At 36.1% G+C, this 21109-nt stretch overlaps 1 protein-coding gene across 9 annotated transcripts in view; it reads right to left on the bottom strand.

Moving 5' to 3' along the window:
- LOC126896984 (amyloid beta A4 precursor protein-binding family B member 1-interacting protein) overlaps positions 1-21109 on the bottom strand; it is a 28051-nt gene that overhangs the window by 1955 nt on the left and 4987 nt on the right. Inside the window, exons 1-9 of one of the 9 annotated variants that reach the window (XM_050670281.1) lie at positions 17680-17935; positions 9512-9724; positions 6114-6259; positions 1703-1829; positions 1372-1473; positions 1240-1290; positions 682-794; positions 388-613; positions 135-316 (exon numbers count right to left, since the gene is read on the bottom strand). In XM_050670281.1, the coding sequence (XP_050526238.1) occupies positions 135-316; positions 388-613; positions 682-794; positions 1240-1290; positions 1372-1473; positions 1703-1829; positions 6114-6254 (942 nt within the window). In that variant the 5' untranslated portion in view covers positions 6255-6259; positions 9512-9724; positions 17680-17935. Of the gene's footprint in view, positions 1-134; positions 317-387; positions 614-681; positions 795-1239; positions 1291-1371; positions 1474-1702; positions 1830-3019; positions 3906-6113; positions 6260-6332; positions 6504-8096; positions 8218-9511; positions 9725-17679; positions 17936-18845; positions 18901-20187; positions 20311-21109 lie in introns of those variants that run through there. The other 8 variants (XM_050670280.1, XM_050670276.1, XM_050670275.1 and 5 more) reach the window with 8 other exon arrangements.

Below are 21109 nucleotides of genomic sequence, written 5' to 3' on the forward strand. Positions count from 1 at the left end.
AAAAAATTAATAGCTCAAGTTTACAAATACTATTAAATTTTTTAGTATTGTTTTATTTTAAATCTTACCATTAATATACTGTATATTTGTAAACTTTTAAATTAATAAGTATAGTACTGAATAACAATAATTACTTGAGCAAAATTTGCATTCACGTGGATAGGCGACTTTTGTTGTTCAGAAGAGTTGAACAGTGAAGGATTTTCAAATATTTGAGTCCTTTCGGGTCTTTCAACGAATAACAAACGATTTTTTGAATCTCTAGTCCACAACATTAAGTTATCTACGAGCAACTCGTGTTCTTCGTATACGCGCTCTATAAAATTTCAAAAGAAAAAAACTTAACATGTGATTGCCAATCGTTGCAAATTATTTTTTCACACTTACCCATGTGTAGGTCCGGCAGATGTTCAACAAGCCCCCAGCGCGGTCCGAGATTTATATGGTGTTTTTCGGCCAATAAACGCATAACGTAACTACAACGCATACCTTCATCCACTAACAGTGATTTGGCACCACCGTCGTCATTGAAAACTTTTATGAACAATTTTTTTACGCTGGCTTCTTTCATTTTTTGTAGAGCCAGACGGATTTTTTCGGCTTTGGAATTTTCCTGGAAACATATACAACACGCAATTAGTTAAGCAGGTTACAAAAAAAAAAAAAAAACAAGTTATTCACCTTATTGACCGAATGGTTGGTCGTGCCACTCGAAGCCGAACTCTCGCTGCTCGACAAAAGGGACACGCAATCCGAAAATGCGGAATCGTTATCCGGACTGTCAGTTCTGACCACTGTAAATAACACATATTTGTTTAGTTAATACTAAGCACAACGTTTATAGGATACTAGGGAATAATATTAATAAGATATTGAGAGGGTGTCGTTCATCCCATACGTTTGTTTTGGCATAAAACTCTGGCAAGGGCGACGTGGCTACGAAACGATGTGTACGACAATATTACTATACGATTGGTTTGAAGCCAAAATCAGACGCCCGTCATTATTTGAGTTCCCCTCAGGAAGAACAACAAAGATTTTTGGCCAGGTGCCTCACACTTATGATATCGACCCTTCCCAGACGTATTGTGAATGAATTTTCTGGGTTAACAATGACAGCGTATTGTTATTGAAAACGAGAGAAATAATAATGGAGGTTTTGCGGATACCATACTAGACGATACGGTAAATAATTGAAAATTGATGTGGGGGATCCAAAGACAAGAAGGAAAAACTGACCTGGTCCCGTTTGATTCGAGTTCGACAGCATCCTGTTCATTGAATTTGCATCTGCAACATTGTAGATAATATACTGTTAGTGGAAGTAGTAGAAACATTTGAATAGTAAATGGTGAGGAAAATGATAATTACCCATTATTTTTTCGGATTCCATCAAACTGGTCGTGCTCTGGTACTGTGACTCTAATGCACATAATTCACCCAATACGGCATCTAAGTCCACATCTTGTGTATCTAAAAGAAGCCGTTAACTTCATTAGTTAAGTCAATCGATAAAAATCGATCTTTTTTATTATCACTAATCACAGTTTAGAATTATTTTTGATTGATATTAAATATTAATCTTCACAAATGAGTTTAAAAACTTTCATTAGACAAACTTTTAAAAGTTTGACTTAAAGCTTACGCTTTTATTGACAACAGAATTGGGTAAAGTTTTATAATTAATTAGAGTTATAAGTACCTTCTAAATTAGCCATGGAGAATCGATACGAGTCCATACGTTGTCCAGCAATATCTGTAGGTAGGGGTGGTGTTTTTACTGGGCCATCTTCGACTGGTTTTGAAGGGCTAATACTGGTATTCAAACCCTGTAAAATTAGAAAACAATTTTTATTTATGTAGAATGGTTTATAATATGATCAGTACAAAAGTCGTGCACGCAATACCAGACGAACACCTGTTTTTTACCATAGGAATTTCATCTTCAATTTAGTCAGCGCAATATAACCGGCAAATCTTATTATTGAAAAAAAAAACCACACGCAACTCTATATGTATTAACATAAAGTATTTTCGTTTTGACCTATCCTTGATTTCCACTACAACTATACACGCGACTTTCTTTAGTTAAAATGATTTATATGTATACGTCGAGAGTCTGGGACTATAAAATTATAAATGACTCCCGGTATGATTCAGAAGTACAACTGAGGAGCGTTTTCAAAACGGATCCGTTGCTCAATTACTATAATTGTTTTACCCAATTAAACTCCTGGTAGCTGTCCGATTGCTGTAACGACTCAAAGCGACCATTTTTCAACTGCTTTTTAAGTAACACTCATTGGTGCTGTGAATATCAGCACAGTTAAGCGTTTTAAGCGACCACATTGTTTTAGTAAAAAAAAAAACAAAAACATGCGCAAACACAAACACACATTATAGTGTTTCAATTAAAAAATAACGAAACAATGATCTCGTGCTAGATCAACAACTCGGGTTTTTATGTATAAGTTACCGTCTCACTCTTTTCTGTTTTAAACAAACGGCCATAATAATAAATAGAAGGCTGTCCATTGTTTTGTTCTACACAGCGACAATATACCATTAATGATTACCACGACAAAACAGTGGATTGCTATAAATAAAAATAAGAATTTTTCATTAAAACTGCTTGATTAGTTTTTCTCATCGATCGACTGCCAAGATCTCTGTAGTGTTTTTACAAAACAACACCAGAAAATTAAAAATAAATACATCTCCCTAGTCGCTCCAGAGATTTGATCTATTATTGGAACAACCCATAATGTGATCGTTTAAGATTTGTAATCCAACATGATCGGATAACCACATTTTCAAGTACTTCCATGAACAAATCCAGCAGACAAACATCAAAGAGACTTAACGCACGCCACTTACACACTACACACTAATACCCGTTTATCATTATGGCTGTAATTGGTCACTTTTTCTATCCTATTTTTGGTTCTCACTTTATTTTTAACTAGACTAATAATCAATACAAAAAATGAGCCTAAAGATTCAAAAGCTTATGACTTACAGAGGCTATGAAAGATGGTCTACGCTGTAACGGTGACTTATGAACGTCTACAACAACTTGTTGGCTGTTGGAGCAGTTTGAATGTGTAGGCGCAAGTGGAGGTGGTGACATGACATAACACTGTTCATGTGGTAAGGGCATTCGCTGTCTCTGGCTAGATTTAGCCACGATTTCAGCGACGTTACGTCTGGTTGCTGAAAAACTAGCGGCTCGTCGGACGGCAACATTATAACTGGGTGGTGGTGGTCGGACGTTCCATCGCCGTCTGTAGGGTTCAGGCGATTCAACGCCGGAAAAGCTTACGGTTCGTTTGACGGGCATGCGTCGACGCATAGAGCTATTGGCACTGGATAATCTAGTCTTCAATATTGGTTTGTAACCAAACGTCAAGTTACCGTAAATGTGATAGTCTTCAGGATCGTCCCGTTGGATAACAGCGGACATTGAGGCTCGAGTCCTGGACGATCGAGCTTTGAATCCGTAACTACTGTCTTCATCGCTATCGCTGTACGGTCCACCGGTGGTAGCCTTACCACAAGCGTACCTGGACTTACAGGAGAACATGACGCGACTTTAGGTGGCACACATATACAAACACGGGCACTGGCACACTAACGATGACTAGGTGATGACGGTTCCGCGGTTCGATAAGAACTGATCCGGGTTTTCGGGTATAGGTACGCACCCAGCAGCGAAGACCTCGATCGTGACGGGTGTCCCGAAGCAGCTGCCGCCGTCGCCACTGCCAGGTGTAATCTAAGAGACTGTGCCTAACACATGTCTCAGTCGGTACCTATACGAACGTATAGGACAGCAGATGTTTGTCCGCTATTCAATCTGAAAACTTGTTTTTTTTTTTGGTGTACATTACTGCGTTTAGATGAGGTGATTTTTTTTTTTTTTTATGTACTATCATTATTTTACCTCGGCAAACGCAGATTTTGATCAACAAACTGGTGAATTGTTTTTGCATCGCCATATGGTCAAACATACGGTTGTTTTTGAGACGTACAATTTTGTTATAAATATTTACGAGGCGCCAATGTCTATCTTAAAGACAACCTCTGCCTCCGCAAGCATATAATAATGTTTGTAATCGACTACTACTACATCTATTAAAACCGTGAGCAAACCAGTTAGTTAACCATGCGTGTTTTATGCATACAGACTATTGCAGCAGCAATTGTAGTACTTTATAACGCATGTGATTTGACATGGGGTTTAAAGTGCAATGGGCCGTAAAACTGATTTCACATATACGGTGATAATACTTTTGTGATAACCTTGACCGGAGTCGACGTGTGACATGATCTGGTGAGGGAATACGATCGACTAACTGACACTTGGAACGTATTCAAAGTCTTGCGCCAAGTAGACTATTAGACACAAGTGTCAAAAAACAGAACACATCATTCGAGTACATGTTGGAAATGTCAACTCGACGACTGCATCTCCATTAGGAAGTTTATTCGTATACTAAAATATATATTTAACAGTGGTTAAACCGGTGAATCTTCTACGGCGACAAGACTTAAGTAATATAAATACACATGAGAACTTTCTATCTGCGTGGCTTGAACGAATCCGTAGTGCAATGTTAAAAACAGTTTTTTTGATTCCCACTCTAGTTGAGATCTTGAAGGGAGTTACCACAATGTCTTCGTAACCGCCTTACACATAATATTATTGTGTTTGATCAGGAACCCGTAGAATCGGTCCACTTAAAGGGATATATTGCGGGTTTTTGAGGACTTCCCACACCGACAAACATATTTAATGTATTGAATTCACGTCGAAACGGACGTCAAGCTGTGAACTAGCTGTAGACGACTTCACTATAAACATATTGTACAACCAGTAGAAAAAAAAAAGAGACGTTTAGTAGGATTTTCAAATTAGCGAAAAGTGAACCTCGTCTAGAATAACGTAATGAACAATTTTAAAAAAGTAAGAGTAAGAGAAAGACTGTAAAATGAATCAACATTGAAAATTTAACAGCAAGTTCAATCAAAATTAAAGAAAATTTTTTTTTTTGGTAACTAATCACCAAAAATAGTTATTCATGAGAACTGTATGTTTTTTTAGTAACTATCAATTTTGTTTAAAGAATTAAATTAAGTAATTATTTTCTGATTTAAGTGTGCCTGTTGATGGTAAAAACGGTTTTCGGGTGTTATATGTCACGGCGTATATATAATACATGATATACGGGCCTGAACGAACCTCGCACCTGGCCAGGTGCTGTTGCTGCAGAGATGTCCATGCCACCTGCCAGACACGTGCAGTACACACGACGAGCAGCTGCTTTTCTCTAATAAGGGCGCATGCCATCTGTTGATGGGTTTGAGGTGATGCTGTGCTTCTTACATCAATGCAACTGGTATTGGAAGAAGCGTGTCCGAAATCTAAGAACAACTTGTTGAGATCAATAGAAGACGGTTGCAGATAATAAGAAAAAGATGAACACCAAAGAGAATCAAACAAACAAATCGATGATCATGAACTAACGTACAGGTATTGTTAATGTTACCACTGTTTTTGTACGCTAATTTAGTTTCCGCAGGTTATAGGTCACTATTATGTTATACTAATTTACGACTCGTGCATTATAAAATTGTACAAGACAATTTATACGGCCTACTTAAACAACGACGTATTACGTATAGAAATAATAATTATGATACTTAGATAGACATTACGAGGAGTTGCGTCACGCCCAATTCATAAAATAAGTAAAAATACGGTATTTTTTATGTGTTCTGGGTACTGACAATTCTTACGCGGAGAGAAGGGGAAACACTATTAGGGTAAACGTGCGCTATAAAATAATATTAAAGTTACTACAGTTTCTCGCGGTAAAAGTTTAAGCTCCCAATTGTTTTCACAAAGAGTACTCATTTTTTTCAGTCATTCGTTTCTCGCGTCAAAACATTATATATTCATCACTTTACTCGCTCTGTAACACTACGGTTTCCTCCGTCAGTATTTAATTAGTTGACCTAATTTTGAATAACTTTATCGCTACCAATTGAATGCTTATATAGGGGACTATGTTTATACGATATGACGCCAAAATAAAACAAATAATTATTACCGAAGCCAACGAGTCCAATTCGCCGAGCCAGACGTCTAGCAATCGTTCGGGGTCGTCTTCTTCGTCAATTTCGCCTCCACAGCATACAGAATCCAGTCGAGGACAGTCGACGTCACAATTACCGCCCTCATTTGGTCTCATCACAGCTGAAAGAAAAAAACGGAAAATTTATTAGTTAATAATATGGCAATCAGAATGTAGATGGTTTAACAACAGTACAATTTACTAGGACAACTGGTCGTTAAGGGGAGCAACTTAACGCTGTTTTGAGGTTAATAACGGTCAGTTTTTACGACTTGTGGCAACAGGTCCTGCATGCAAATCAAACCGAAGGGATTCTCATAGAAGGGGATATCAACTGCGATGTGGTAAACAATACCATATATTTTATAGCGACGGTAGGCGCACACTTGAAGCGATTTTATAGCTCTCCAAAAGAGTAAACGAGACAAAGCACTTGTCGTCCCTCTTTGGTCGTTATCGCGGTTGTTTAATAATACATACAATATGGTTAGTGTCGCCTGCGTTACTCTTTTCCGTCGCCTCCTATTGAATTTTATATGGAAACAATACAACACACACTGACCTTCAGATTTTTTAATTAATTGGTCGTGTTGATTATTTGTTTATCAAATTTTTTTAAGAGACTTCGTTATTATTGAAACTGATAATAGTTTTTTTTTTGATAGATTCATAATTGCAAGGACTTCAGTTTACAATTACTAGCGCAAACATGACAAATGAACACATAGTTTGAAAATCGATAGAATCAAATAGTTTTCGCGTGAGTCAATATACTCAATAGAATGGAAAAGTACGAATAGAAAAAAAAATGGAACCTTAAAATTCTTTAACAATGTGGAACTACTATATTTAATTGTGTGTATTCTTCATTTTAGAGTACATTTTAGTTAACACGACATCGTCCTTGAACAATTTTGCTTTATCGACGTAATAAAATAATATATATAATTTTTTTACCGCTGCATTCCTACGCAACAAAAATTATTATTAAATTTAAGCCCAGAGACACGACATTGAATATACAAAATGGTCTATAAATGGATTTTTCTCGTGAGATACGCACATTTGCACAAAAGCAACAATTTACTAACATTTTTGTACTTGTTAAGTACAATTTCAATTGACGCAAAAGGAATCTACATAGCTGAATCCTTAAAAACACATGCCGTATGCGCTCTCTAGTGGTCCGACAATTGTAACAGATATTTTAATAAGAATAACTACGAGATCGCATACCTGCTTCTTTGACCTGTCATCATTGGGTTCACAATTTATAATTTCAAGTGCACAACCCGCCGCCCAGGGCAGGTATAACACCGTTAGCCACGCGTTTTGGCACGTGGGTGCTAGACAAGCAGGAAATTCATATAACATTCTTTAGCGATTAATAAATACTAGGTATTTCAATAATAAAAAAAAATGGGTGGACAGCTATCATTCAATATAAACGACGATACACTTTGTAGTATAGTTGTAAATAATAACGACTTCGGGGTCAATAAAATACTGCCCGAATTAAAAAAAAAAAAGTAAATTATTATGTTTTATTTTATCTACACACTCGGCGTGCTGTCATGTTTAATAATATCGGTAGCCCTACTACAAGTTGTGTGGGACACTTAAATTTTGTTTCATTTCATCAAGTACTTCATATTTAAATGTATTGCAATATTTTAGATCTTAATTTACATTCATAACGAGTGAAGAATACAATTGTTAACACCAAAGAAAAACCATAGTGTTTATTTTATAACGGATTCCTGTTATATAATGTACATGCCAAAATTAAAATATTAAATTTGTAACAATAGCACACAGCAGCGTGAAAACGTTGCCTTGAAAATTAGCATGCCATTCCTTGTCATTAGGTTTTTATTGTTGGAAGAAGCGTCACGAAAAACTATTAGTATAATATTTTAAGGACTAATTGTCGAATATTAAATAATACGAAAACGTTACTTGTTAGATGATTCTAATCACTTCATATCCGAAAATGGCCGTACGCATATGGTTCCGATAACAAAATAATAAAAATATATTTTTTCAATTAAACAAAACATGGGAACACACAAGAGAAAAGGTCCGGCACGAATTGGTCGTAATGCGCAATGAATCGAAACAAAGCAAATAACATGAAATATTACTTTTTTTAGTTAGTAAAAATTAAGTATGGTGCACACCACGGTGTTTATCGCACATAAACGCATACGCTCAACGCGAACTCGGACTTCGATCAGTCGGTTTGCCGTTAAAAAATTGTTAATTATCACTATCGATATCGCGCATTTTTGTAAACGCACACAACGGTCATATGATCGATTTTTAATGGATCGAAATGNGGGAACACACAAGAGAAAAGGTCCGGCACGAATTGGTCGTAATGCGCAATGAATCGAAACAAAGCAAATAACATGAAATATTATTTTTTTTAGTTAGTAAAAATTAAGTATGGTGCACACGGTGTTTATCGCACATAAACGCATACGCTCAACGCGAACTCGGACTTCGATCAGTGGGTTTGCCGTTAAAAAATTGTTAATTATCACTATCGATATCGCGCATTTTTGTAAACGTACACAACGGTCATATGATCGATTTTTAATGGATCGAAATGGTAAATGATGCAACCAATACTTGACATGATTTATACAAGAATCACGTGATTGGAGGGGAATATTGCTGAGCAAAATTATCGGTAACCAAAACAAAACATTTATTTAAGTACATGAAAAAGCACTCAGCCAATATTATTGCGATCTACCGAACAATCGTACCGATACGCAATGTGCTTGCAAAATGCACACACATAAAAATATTGATGTAATGTGATGCACATTGTTTGGAATTAAAAACTCACAGTTTATCTATGCATGTTGGACGCGTGCAGGGCAAACAATACCCTCGTTATGGATACTGAATTATCCAATGACTGGTCGTAATCGATTATTATCGTTGAGCGGTTTCAAACGAAATTATTAGACGGTCTTTTTTTAACGTCATTGCTCCTTTTTTTAAATGTATACATTATGTAATAGGCGATGAAACTTCGTTTATTCACACAAAGGGTTGTTCATCCATCCCCTGGGTAGCGTGAATTATTCGATTCTTTTTTTGTTTGTGTATTATACACTAATGGATCTACAATAATTGCCTTTGCAAAGGAAAAGTCCTTTTCGCCTCTTATCCATTACAAAGTTACTCGTATAACTCTTGAAAAATGTCTCGTCTAAAATAAAACTTATTATAACGACGAAAAAAAAAAATGTCAGTGTCCTTTGAGAGCTATTTCATAGACTTTTAATTCGTTTATTCCGTATCTCAGGTAGTGACAATATTTAATTTATAATTACAAAAAGTGACATGATATTTTTTACCTGAACGACGGATTTGGGATGAATAAACTAAAAGTTCTCAGTAGAATTTTGATTTTTAAACAGATTCGTCTGAGAGAAATAAATTATTTACAATCGTATTCCAAATGTCAAGTCCTTCGTCCTACGCTGTCTCGACTACTGTATTTTAGTTTAACTCAAAATGTTGAATTAGTAAATGGACGATTACAGAGCCACCGGCAGAGTATTGTATTCCTAAAAGATGTACACAACAAGATATAAATTAATGTATTCAGACACTCCTGAACATATAATTCAACAACTGTTGACGGTCATCGTTATAATTCACTTAGATAACACTTTTATTACGTTGTAGGTCAAAAACCGTGTTTGTGTACACATTATTATTTGAACATTATCAAAGAATTTCTGTTGTAATATTCATTAAAAATATTTCTCAGGGACATGTTGGCAATACTCGACGAATATTTTTTTAAGTTGGATATTTTGAAAAATTACTCGAAGTTGTTAAATTCATGAATAATTATAGCCCAAAAAACTTCAGAAACTTAAAAAAAAAATATGCATTAGAGTTCAAAAAACTTTTTTCAATGCACGTCGGTAACGATAACTTAAACCGGTGCAACTAAAAAGATTGCTCCCGTTGATGGAGAAAACTTTTTACGGGTTTCTCTTTTGTATTGACTTCGCGCACGTCGTTGTAATACAAGTCAAATCGAGTGTTTTGGTACGTGGCCAAGATGTGAACAGCATATATAATAATATTATTTTATTATTTGTACTGCATTAAGGCGATTTAGAGGATAATATGTACAAAATAGAAAGCGAAACTAATTGAAAACACAAAAACTAAAATCGTCGACCAGGAAACTATAGTGATTTTTCAGATTAAAACTTTTCGATGACAACAACTGTTACAAGGGATTAATATTTTAGTGGAAATTAGTGAAATCGTTGAAATAACTATTCGGTAAATACTTTGTTAGGAGTTTTATCTGAATGTTATTGGCAACTTGTTAGTAATCGGTTTAATTGAATTACCGCTTAAGAGCTTTTCAAATGATTTTTGATATTATCGGCTTATTTGAATTGAGTCATCACTTTTTGACAAGGATAAAACAATAAAACCCTTAAGATAATGCTATCTTTCTAGCCGCATTACTTGTGTTAATATTGATGTAGAGTAAACACAACAATAATATAATAATGTTATTACATAGCCGTTTATCGAGAACAATGTGACCGACCACACGGAGACGTACCTGAATACCACACGACGGCGGTTTAGAGTAAAAAAAATTAAAGAGTTACTATTATAATGTTAATTATTGTAATTAGTCGCTGTTGAAAGATCGGTGTGAAAAAACACGTGTGGTAGAGGAGACGGTTACGACCGCTGTGGTCCAATTAGTCACTCGACGTTTTGTTTTTAATAATACTAAAAATGTATGTTTAAGAGCGTTCAAGTATAGTTTTATTTTTTTTTTTTTACGGAGACGTGTTTATTAATGATGAGATACATAATTTATATGGAGCGTAGGAGACCAGCTTTGCTATAAAATTCACATAAAGGATACTTTAATACTCTATTTTATGTACTTGAGACGCCTCACAGTTTTCTTTTGGCTGGACTCGGGTCGTTTTTTAATATTATTACTATTAGGTTGCCCCGTGAAAGAAACGCATTTAAGCTGAACGGGTAGGAGTCGTAAAACGATGCCAGAACGCCCACCGAAAGGTGTTATACACATTATGAGATACGATTACAAATTGTAACGCAAGCATATCATCCACAAGTGGTTATTGCCGAGGCCATAATTATTACCATTGTGTACGATTGACAATGTGGACAAACTGCGCGTGATCTCGTGGCGTTTTATTAAAGTCAAAAGCGAAATGATATCCGGAACGCAAATTGAGCTGCAGACGACGGCGGGATGTACGTGACTACTGTTAATTATAATTATTCATACGATCCACATGACGATTGTACATAAATTTTAATGAATACCGTGAGCTGGTGCGCTGGTAAAACCATTAGAATCTATTGAACGTTACCGTTGGCTACTTGTGCCAAACACTGTTTTGAATTATCAAATTGAACGTCGCCCGGAGCCACAGACTGCACTTGTTGGTCGCTCACGTAATAACTATGAAACAACAAAGTGTTCTTCGTTTGCTCTCGTTGAATAATTTCCGCAAAACGCGTTTGCAAATGTTTTAGTTCATCGCGGCCGCCGTTTTCCATTGGGTAAATCATTTAATTTTCCATTAAAATAGCAGAGGTACGCTTTTGTTTGTGTCACCGGTCCAATTATAACGCGCCACGATCCGTGAACGCCGAGAAATGGTCGGTCTAATGCGCCATAACGTTTCACTGTGTACACAATCGAGATTCGGTCGGGTCAAATGAGTTTTCGTATGTCACTGCCGTAGTTCCACATCGTATATTGTCATATTGAATAATGTATGTAAAGTAGACGCGGCGGGCCGCACTAGTCGGTTATATGGTTCGATAATATATGGGTGAGGAAGACACATCCTGTTGACCGGGAGACGACAATTTAACAGTTTTTTGTTCCGCCGCAGTCAATAAACCGTCTTTTTATGTACATGAGTTTTTGTTTGATTCAATGAGCTCGATGAAAGTTCGGGTTGTTAAAAATTTTAATTAAACGAACGCTTGGAATTTCCGCCGACATTGAACACGTGTTGTATTACACCAGCACGCGATTGTAGATACTCGACGACACACCACCTCCTACGCGTTCTTATTCTCGCGTGCATAGAAAGTGCGTCGACAACGATCAGTGGACCTAAAAAACCTGCAGAAGGATTGCAGTCGATAGATATATTAACCGCCAGTCAGTTCTGAATGGTTTGACGAACGACAGCCTACCGATTCGGCACTAAATGTTTAAAAAGTAATAACGGACACAACAATAACTGATTTCGAACGGGGTGTGCCACGAGGGACGTGAAAAAGGTTTAAAATAACAAAATATTCGGTCGACAGGGATGCTGAGCGATACTATCTGGATCGCGTTATTTATTTTAAGTATCATTTTTATTAGGTTTTGTGTGCGGGAAGAGGAGTCCCATGTGCACCATATCTGCCATTGGCGCCCGATAATTCAAATGCGGTCGGAACATAATACGATATGATATGCAGGCAAGGAAAGACTATATACGTCAGTGGCCTACTACGGTCGAGGCGCACCAGTGTAGATATGGACCGACGGGGACGCCGGGGGAACGGATTCTGTGCAACATATGGTGCACGACCAGGGGTACACAAAACGTACGATACAACAACGAGTTGCTCCCAGGGGTCAACAACATGGAACTGATGATTACTATGATGATTACTGTGTTCGTAAATAACACAGTTATTGACCAGACAGACTCGAGCGAAAATCGATCACAGACTGTTCACCCCGAGCACTAATACACGTCGTAGAAATGACATAATCCTTCCCAAAGCATTCCACTAACGGCGTTAAACTCGAGTTGACCGGGAAAATAGTTAAGAAAAACGACTGGACTTTTTTATTTATTTTGAGAATTGCGCCAGGTTCACATGTGACAAGCGATCGGACGCGCCGCCCAAGTACCTACTCTCGACATTCCACGAATTCTTAACGAAATTCCCACATGGTATTACAATCGATAACCAATTGTCTTAACGTTCAATGAGTTTAACAAACAGCTGCGATCGCACAATTATTTCTACACAAAACGCGTATATCAAGCGCATAAATCAAAAAACAGCCAAACTATTATAATAAAATATAATTATACTTGTTTAACATAATAGCGACAGAAAAGATAACCTTCGGCGTCGGGGAACACGAGCAGATAATATTTTACTTTTTTTGTGCACAACAAAATATGCGGTGCTGCGCTAGCAGTTTACCGCGTTGAAATGTGAATTTCATAATAATAATCACTTATCTCGAACATGTGCAAGTTATTCACGAATGCGTTACATGCTAGTTAACTCTGAGTACACATTTAACGTATTATTGACATAAGCTTAAGTGCAACATAATGGATGGGTTTTTTTTTTTTTTATCGATACCATTTAAAAGTTTACCATTTAACTACCGTATGAGTAATGATATAAATTAACATTTGAATATTAGAGGGATTAATTAATTTTTATTAATCTACTGACACAATGGAATGACAATAAAAAATTATGTCTAAAGTGTGTGCAATACCGTTCGTGTAAGCCGTATATTAAGTGAATAATTATTTTACTAGTTATCTAAACTTCACAAAGTTAAACCAATTTGACCCCAAACCTCACGAAGATTGAATAAATATTTAATTTAATTAAAAGTAATAAATTATGCGCACGTTTGATTTCTAAACAAAATGTGACACGAGTGTGACCCAGTTTGTTGAAAAATGAAATAAACTCATTATATCCAAATAAATGCGTCGGTTACGATAATAACGTTGAAAAAAATAAAATAAAAAAAAAGTCAAGAACGGTATACAATTACACAATATGACATTAATATTGTTTCCCGACGCCGTGGCGGCAGCAACGTTATGACTGAGAAGAGATCTACATATTACTTTTTGATTGTTGTGTTACAACAAAAAGATTGAAGATAAGGCGACTCGTAATAACAACGTTATTCGCTCGACTAGCAAATATTAATGTTTATTGCTTTTCATGCACACCGCGTTATCTGCGCCGAAACGTTCGTTTAAATATTTCCAAGAAAACACCAATTAATTGAAGAACATTACAAATAATGATATCTCCATACCAAAAACTAGTTATGCAACCTTACGGTCTGATATAAGCGGAGACAAGGTTTACTTAACGAGCCTTTCGTTGTAACTGCACAAGTACGTCTGTTTTCCCCTTTCATTACAGCCGAGTTTTCCTTCGCGTAATCGATTGGACAATAATTATGTCGCAAAAAAACGCATCCTCTTGCAGCATCCAAAGGACTGACGGAAAAGTTCTCAGAGAAAAACACATTCGTTGTTTTGTTTAAAAGTCGTTCTCACGGAGTTAAACAACATATGGTGTAACATAATCCTGTGCTCGGATCTCTCGGCGGAAAACAGAGCACAACACGTACGCCCGTCGGTTCTATTTATTCTTCTAGGTATCTACACACGTCCAAAGCTCGTGAGTCACGTTTTACATGGTTTTTATGAAAATGTCGTAGATTTTTAATAATTTTTTGATACACCGAAGGGTGTATGCAGAATGCGTTTTGTAACAAATGATATTGAAAAAGCCGGAACACAAATACACTGAGTCGTTTAGCCAAGAGACGGCTGACCTTAAAAAATAATTTGTTGCGCTTTACAATGAACACAATCGTGTCACAAATTTGCTACTGTGAATGAAACCCTAGCGGACAATTATTATTATTATTATAACGAGTGTTTGTCCAGCACCAAAACAAATCTAATCCGAAATAAACACCAGGCTTCCTATAATCCGACACGTTTCTTCGGACGCCTGTACAAAGTACAGCTGAGCTAATTATTGTTATTTTTTAATTTGTTTAGGAATGTCACTGGTGGACAAAGCGATCGTGCGGACAAAATATTATTATGTACTTGTAACGACTTAGTGTAGAGGCGATCGTCGTTCGTGGCTGCATGACGTTGTGAAAAGATGACCGTGAAGTGATAACAAAAAAATCATGAATACGGCTCGTGCGATGATGAGCCCCTATAACAGCGACTGGACATGCCGAGTGGTGACTTAATGAACGCTAAATATTGAGTGTTTTTTAATCGGAAACGCGTGGAATAATTTTTGTATCGACTGCAATATATAGTAAACAATAGTTTTTGCTAATTTGTCGACGACATTGCGGTATTATGATCCGTTATGACTGATTCTATGTAATGTGTAACATTGAAATTACTGAAAAATGTTTACAACAGCACATTATTATTAATGTAGACCCAGGACGATGTAGACCAATAATTAAAATCACATGATATTATTCGATACGTGACACTACACAGGTCGACCTGTATCGTATTATTAACATTATACTCTATGCTTATAACGTCGGCGATTATTCACCTCCACAAAAATCAGTCTACGGGTAAGTAGACATAATGTTTCTATAGGCGAATACGACCTTCTTGGACCGGATTTAACCAGGCGGATACACAAGCCAAAAGACTATAATATGGCCAACACCGTTATGTAAAATCATATTTTTGGACGGACAAGGAACGGTTGAGTAATATTTGCTTGGCGTAAACGTGTTTCATTTGCATAGTATATCGACACAACTTTTTTGTAGGAATCCGGCTTTATAATGTTATTGCTTATATTGCTCAAGTGTTCGCGTGAGCTGGAGACTTGTTGTAAAATTACAATCGCAGGATCGCCGAACTTTGGCAATTCAAACAAACGTTTATGGTGCGTGGAAAACGGTCTTCGGGCGGCCTAAATGTTATTTATTTCGATTCCAAGACAAAGCGCGCGTAGCGGAGGAGTGAAGCTTATGGTGTTTAAATTCGCATCCGTGGGATGTCATGTCCGAGCGCCTACAGTGAAAAAAAAAAGGAATTACCTCGGGCACAGAAAAAANGTCTTCGGGCGGCCTAAATGTTATTTATTTCGATTCCAAGACAAAGCGCGCGTAGCGGAGGAGTGAAGCTTATGGTGTTTAAAATCGCATCCGTGGGATGTCATGTCCGAGCGCCTACAGTGAAAAAAAAAAAGGAATTACCTCGGGCACAGAAAAACCTTGCGAATGCAAAATTACCAAAATATGACACATGTGACTTTGCACAGTTTAAACATTTAATACCATTCAGATTAACGACACAACACGGTCAACATCGGGTCGTATGTATTATTAATCGTCACCCGGAAACACATACGAATTTGATATCCGGTATTACTTCGTTTACTTTGTACCTCCTCGGGTTTACATTACTGACATTATTCTGGGAGATGGATCATTTTGCTTATTCCTATTTGAAACCCTTTGTGGGGCTCCCGAAATGAGTTACATAATTGCTACTGCTATTTTCTTTTCGGCCGACCATGAACTCAATCAACCCGATAAACTGCACAATAGTTATGCATCGTTTAAACGTATGTTGAAAACTTTTTTTTTTTTGTTTCATTGCTATGAGAACCTTGTAGAAGAAGAATACAACTGCCGATCATGAAAATCTCAGGCGGTAACTCCAAGTGTAATTCCAAATTTGGACAAGACAATACGGCCAGTTGAAACGTTTAACTGCGGTCGATTCGTCATCTGATAGAGAGCACAAAAACAAGGCACTGGGAGTTTTAGCTGGCCGAACGTTTGTGAAACATTAGCTCTCATGACTCATGTTTAAATTAGTATGGAATAGCAACAGATCAAACATGTGGACACAGATGAATTGAAATTTATTACTTTTCGTATTAATCAAAAATAAAAAAATGCTAATTGTTAGGCTTAAATCTATTCTCTTGATGGTCATATATGTATAATATATATATATATATATATATATGACCATCAAGAGATCATATACATTGTATATGATACACGTTCGACCGAAAATCTACGTCAATAGACTGCTCATTGAAGCTTAGAAATGGCATTAAATCAATTTGAAAGGGACAAATTGACTGTACACAATGTATACCAGTACACGTTACTTATTGGTTCGCCATTAAATGAACAAAGCGCAAGACTAATTAATGCATGTTTGCACCCACTCCAAAACAGGTAAAGCACTGGACCGACGATGATATCGATAAGTATTCTCGTTAGGGTTTATGGGGTTAGAGTAATTAAGAACAAAGTTTTCGAAGGTCTAATTTAATTGGCCAAAAAATGAGCAGCGGTGACCACTCTTACTAATAAATGTATATATTTAATGGATTTCTAGCGAATAGCGGTTGGACGTAAAATATACATTAATTACCAGCTGACGATTAGATTCCTAACTATCCATGGGACTCCCCCCCAACAACACGACTGTCGTCCCAAAATTAAAAAAACGCTAAAACTTTGCCATTAATAATTTAACACGTGAGGCAACTTGGTTATCACGTTCAAAACACGTCGTTCTATTTATAAAGTCGTTACGACATTGTCGCGTTGCCCATGAAATGTTTTATTGCCCATTGTGTGATAACACTATCTACAGTCAAAAACAAAACAAAAATTTTGATAAATACTAACCAATTCGAGCAAATTGTACCGAAGGCAAAAGAAACGTCGTACAATTTTATTATTGTTTTGTTGACAGTGCAATATTTGTAAACCAATATCGCGAACAATGGGCCCGAGCAAAGCGAAATCGAATACCACTACACTGACATGCAAAGCACTTGGCACGACGAATCACTCGAATCGTTTGCGCCCGACGACAGCTAAGCACTAGACCGAATGAAACAACGACTGACGCGAGACAACACTAGTCACCAACTATAGTTACCGAGTACAACAACAACGTTGAACCGCCGCCGCCACTGCCTCTGTTGAACACGTCCGTTGCTGTGCGCCTTGATAACTATAGCAAAATTAAATGTTAACGCCGTCGGTCAACATTTGTGGCTAATCAGCCATCTGCCGACGTTTTAGATTAAAAAAAAAAAAATGTTTAATTTCATTGATGCGACAATATCACCTGTATGGTGAAAAATCGGGTTTACAGTAGAACTTAATAATTCAAAATTATTCAACCGGAAGGATCCGTATATCGTCTCCAGGGGTCTAAAAAATAATCAGTAGAAATTTGCCGTTGTTTAATCTAATTGAAATAAAACGCCAAGGCGAAACCTTTTAAGCCCATTTCCTGACTATAGTGTTTCCAACCGTATAAAAATACCCAAATGGGCCGTGTCCGACTGACGATAAATGATATTGCATACTATTATTATTTTTACACCAACGGGCAATTATAATGTTACTGACTAATAATAAATGACGGTTATAATTTAATATTTAAAACCAATTGGTAGTGAAAAATTATTATGACGGCCGATCAAAACTGACTGATAGACACTTGAATTCACTTGGAGGATTATTCATTCTAATGTATTCATTGGTATGTCATTTTTACTATAATGACGAAATCGTCGAAGGGGATAGTTTTTGTCTTTTCAATCGATCGGAAAATCTGAAGGGGAGAAAATTATTATTGTTATTGAATAATGTAAAAGCTTTCTTAACGTCTTTTTAAAGAAGTTTTTTTCTTCGGATATAACTTTATACCTTTGTATAAACGCGTTACTTTTCTATCAAAGATCAAAATGGACCAGTCAAATTGAATCTCGAAAAAAATGACAAGACATTCCCCTATACACGACAGTCACGCACAGAGAAACTATAAAAAAGTATATTACATTTGTCTTGATGCTTAGCAGTGCAGCATTGTTCAAACATAAATTACTTCTGCAAAGAACACCGTGTATTGATCGGTTTCAAGTCGACTGCAATTAAAACAAGCATAAAGTATTTACTTAATAAAAAAGTCTTACTAATTGTAAATTTCAATAGGTGGTGAATATAATGGATGGTATCAGGGAACTGACTATATATTTTCGACTTCGCAGAAATATTTGCGTGATGAATGAACATTAACAAACAGAAGATACTACCAGTCGGTGATTTTTAGTCAAGTAGTCACAATTTATTTATTTAACAATATTGTTTGAACAAATATGGATAAGAACATGGTTTTTCGCGGAAACGTACTTATGTTACAAGCAAAGAACAATAGATTTTCAACGAACCTTTCTCAGGATTCAAATTGCAAGCAATCGACGGAATACGTTCGGTAGAATCCGCACACTTCATTCGTTTACAATAACGTTACTTTAACCAGATGTATTGTTATTTAACTGTGAGATTAACAGCCACGAGCATATTCATTCAAACGTATAGTCTTGTTTTGAATGAATGACAAATCAATTCAGCAATTTACTATTTTACCTAATGTTGGCAAAAAAAGAGACTAAGAGGTGGCAACAAAGCTTTCCATAAATTTGTAATGAACTAAACGAAAGTGTATTAAAAACCAAACTCGTCAAACGCGACAATTTTAGTGGTAGTAAAAAGAGTGTTTTATTACATTGCATTAAATTTTAGACAGAACGCTCTTCACTGATATTAATACACACACACACACACACCTCCCCATCTATCTCCTTTCGGCTATTACACCTAACCACGCATTAAGTTTATTGATATTTCTCAATAATCGTAAAAATTGATTGAATTACTACTATTTGTAATATAGATAGTGTTTAATATTATTGTATTTTACTTTTAATAGTAACTTTATGACCTTCCCTTGATCCTTTGCTGCAGAGCGTGACGATCCTATTCGCTCTCGACAAAACTACAAGCTATCATAACTATATTTAAAGATTATCGAAGTCTGTAATTACACGATCAACAGGATTGAAGTACGACAATGCAATTTAATATCAAATAAATAATTCTAAATAAAAATATCAAAAAATATTTTTAAAAATTATTAGTAGATTATTAGTAAAATAAACGCATATCAATTATTAAAATGTCAGTAAATACGCGATAGTTAAAATTATATAACAGAAAGTTTTAAACTAAAATGTCGAAAAAAAGTTTATCGCCTACTAGGGAACATTATAATCTTTGGTGCATACTTAGCAAATTTATTTCTTCTGAATTATAATTAAAATATAATCACAATAAACTTACTTACGAATGGCGTCATTAAAAAATTGTTCAGCCGTGCTAAGCTGGTTATTAGTTTGGAAATCTTGGTTTAATTTGAAACTAACGACGAGGATAAGTACAGGATTATGCGGGCAGTAAAGCAAAAAATTTCAGACGTTTCTATGCGACTGTACGATTCCACTAATTGTCTGAATTTTATAAGAGAATTGTACAACAAATCACTCAAAAAACGCTTCTTTAAAAAAGCAATAAATAATAAAATACCTAACTAAGTAATATTGTTTTCAAATAGCTATTAAATTTCATGTCGTATAGATCTGCGCAGTTTAAAAAGAAAATTAGTATCTATTGTAATAAAAAAAAAAAAAATAACAGAGGGTATTAGCCTAAAAGAATAAAAGAACAATAACTGCAATCGGACCCTTTACCTTGGCGTGTCTCTTCTAAACGTATGAATTATAATATAATTTATATACTTTCTTTTTCGTTCGTTCGTGTTGGGTAAACTTATTTGAATGCGGACAGTATTTATACCACAATGCCTTGAGATATAAGTAGACATGTAAGCCTACCATAGACAAGGATAGTTTATGCACAAAGCCAACACTTTGCATTTGGCCTTAGAGTCACGCACGTGCTTGGGCGACGGTATCGCTGACGATCAAATCCGTTTGTCAACGTCAAAAAGTTATCACCAAACTGGAAACGGAATTCACATTGTTGTAGATAGCAATTGCCAGAAGGGAGAATATGTCAACACAAGCACAAAAAAAAAACTGTTATGGGTCTAAGTGTTGTATCGAGACAACGTCTAAACCTTACGGAGTCCCTAAGCGCCTGAAGAATTCAACGAAATGTTATTGTTAATTTATAGACACGTTTGACTTGATTTGTTTAAGCGTATGTTAATCATTTATTAAATAACTATTCTTTTATTCTGTTT

The sequence above is a fragment of the Daktulosphaira vitifoliae genome, unplaced genomic scaffold (genome assembly GCF_025091365.1).
Source record: "Daktulosphaira vitifoliae isolate Bord-2020 unplaced genomic scaffold, ASM2509136v1 Scaffold_1, whole genome shotgun sequence".
NCBI lineage: Eukaryota > Metazoa > Arthropoda > Insecta > Hemiptera > Phylloxeridae > Daktulosphaira > Daktulosphaira vitifoliae.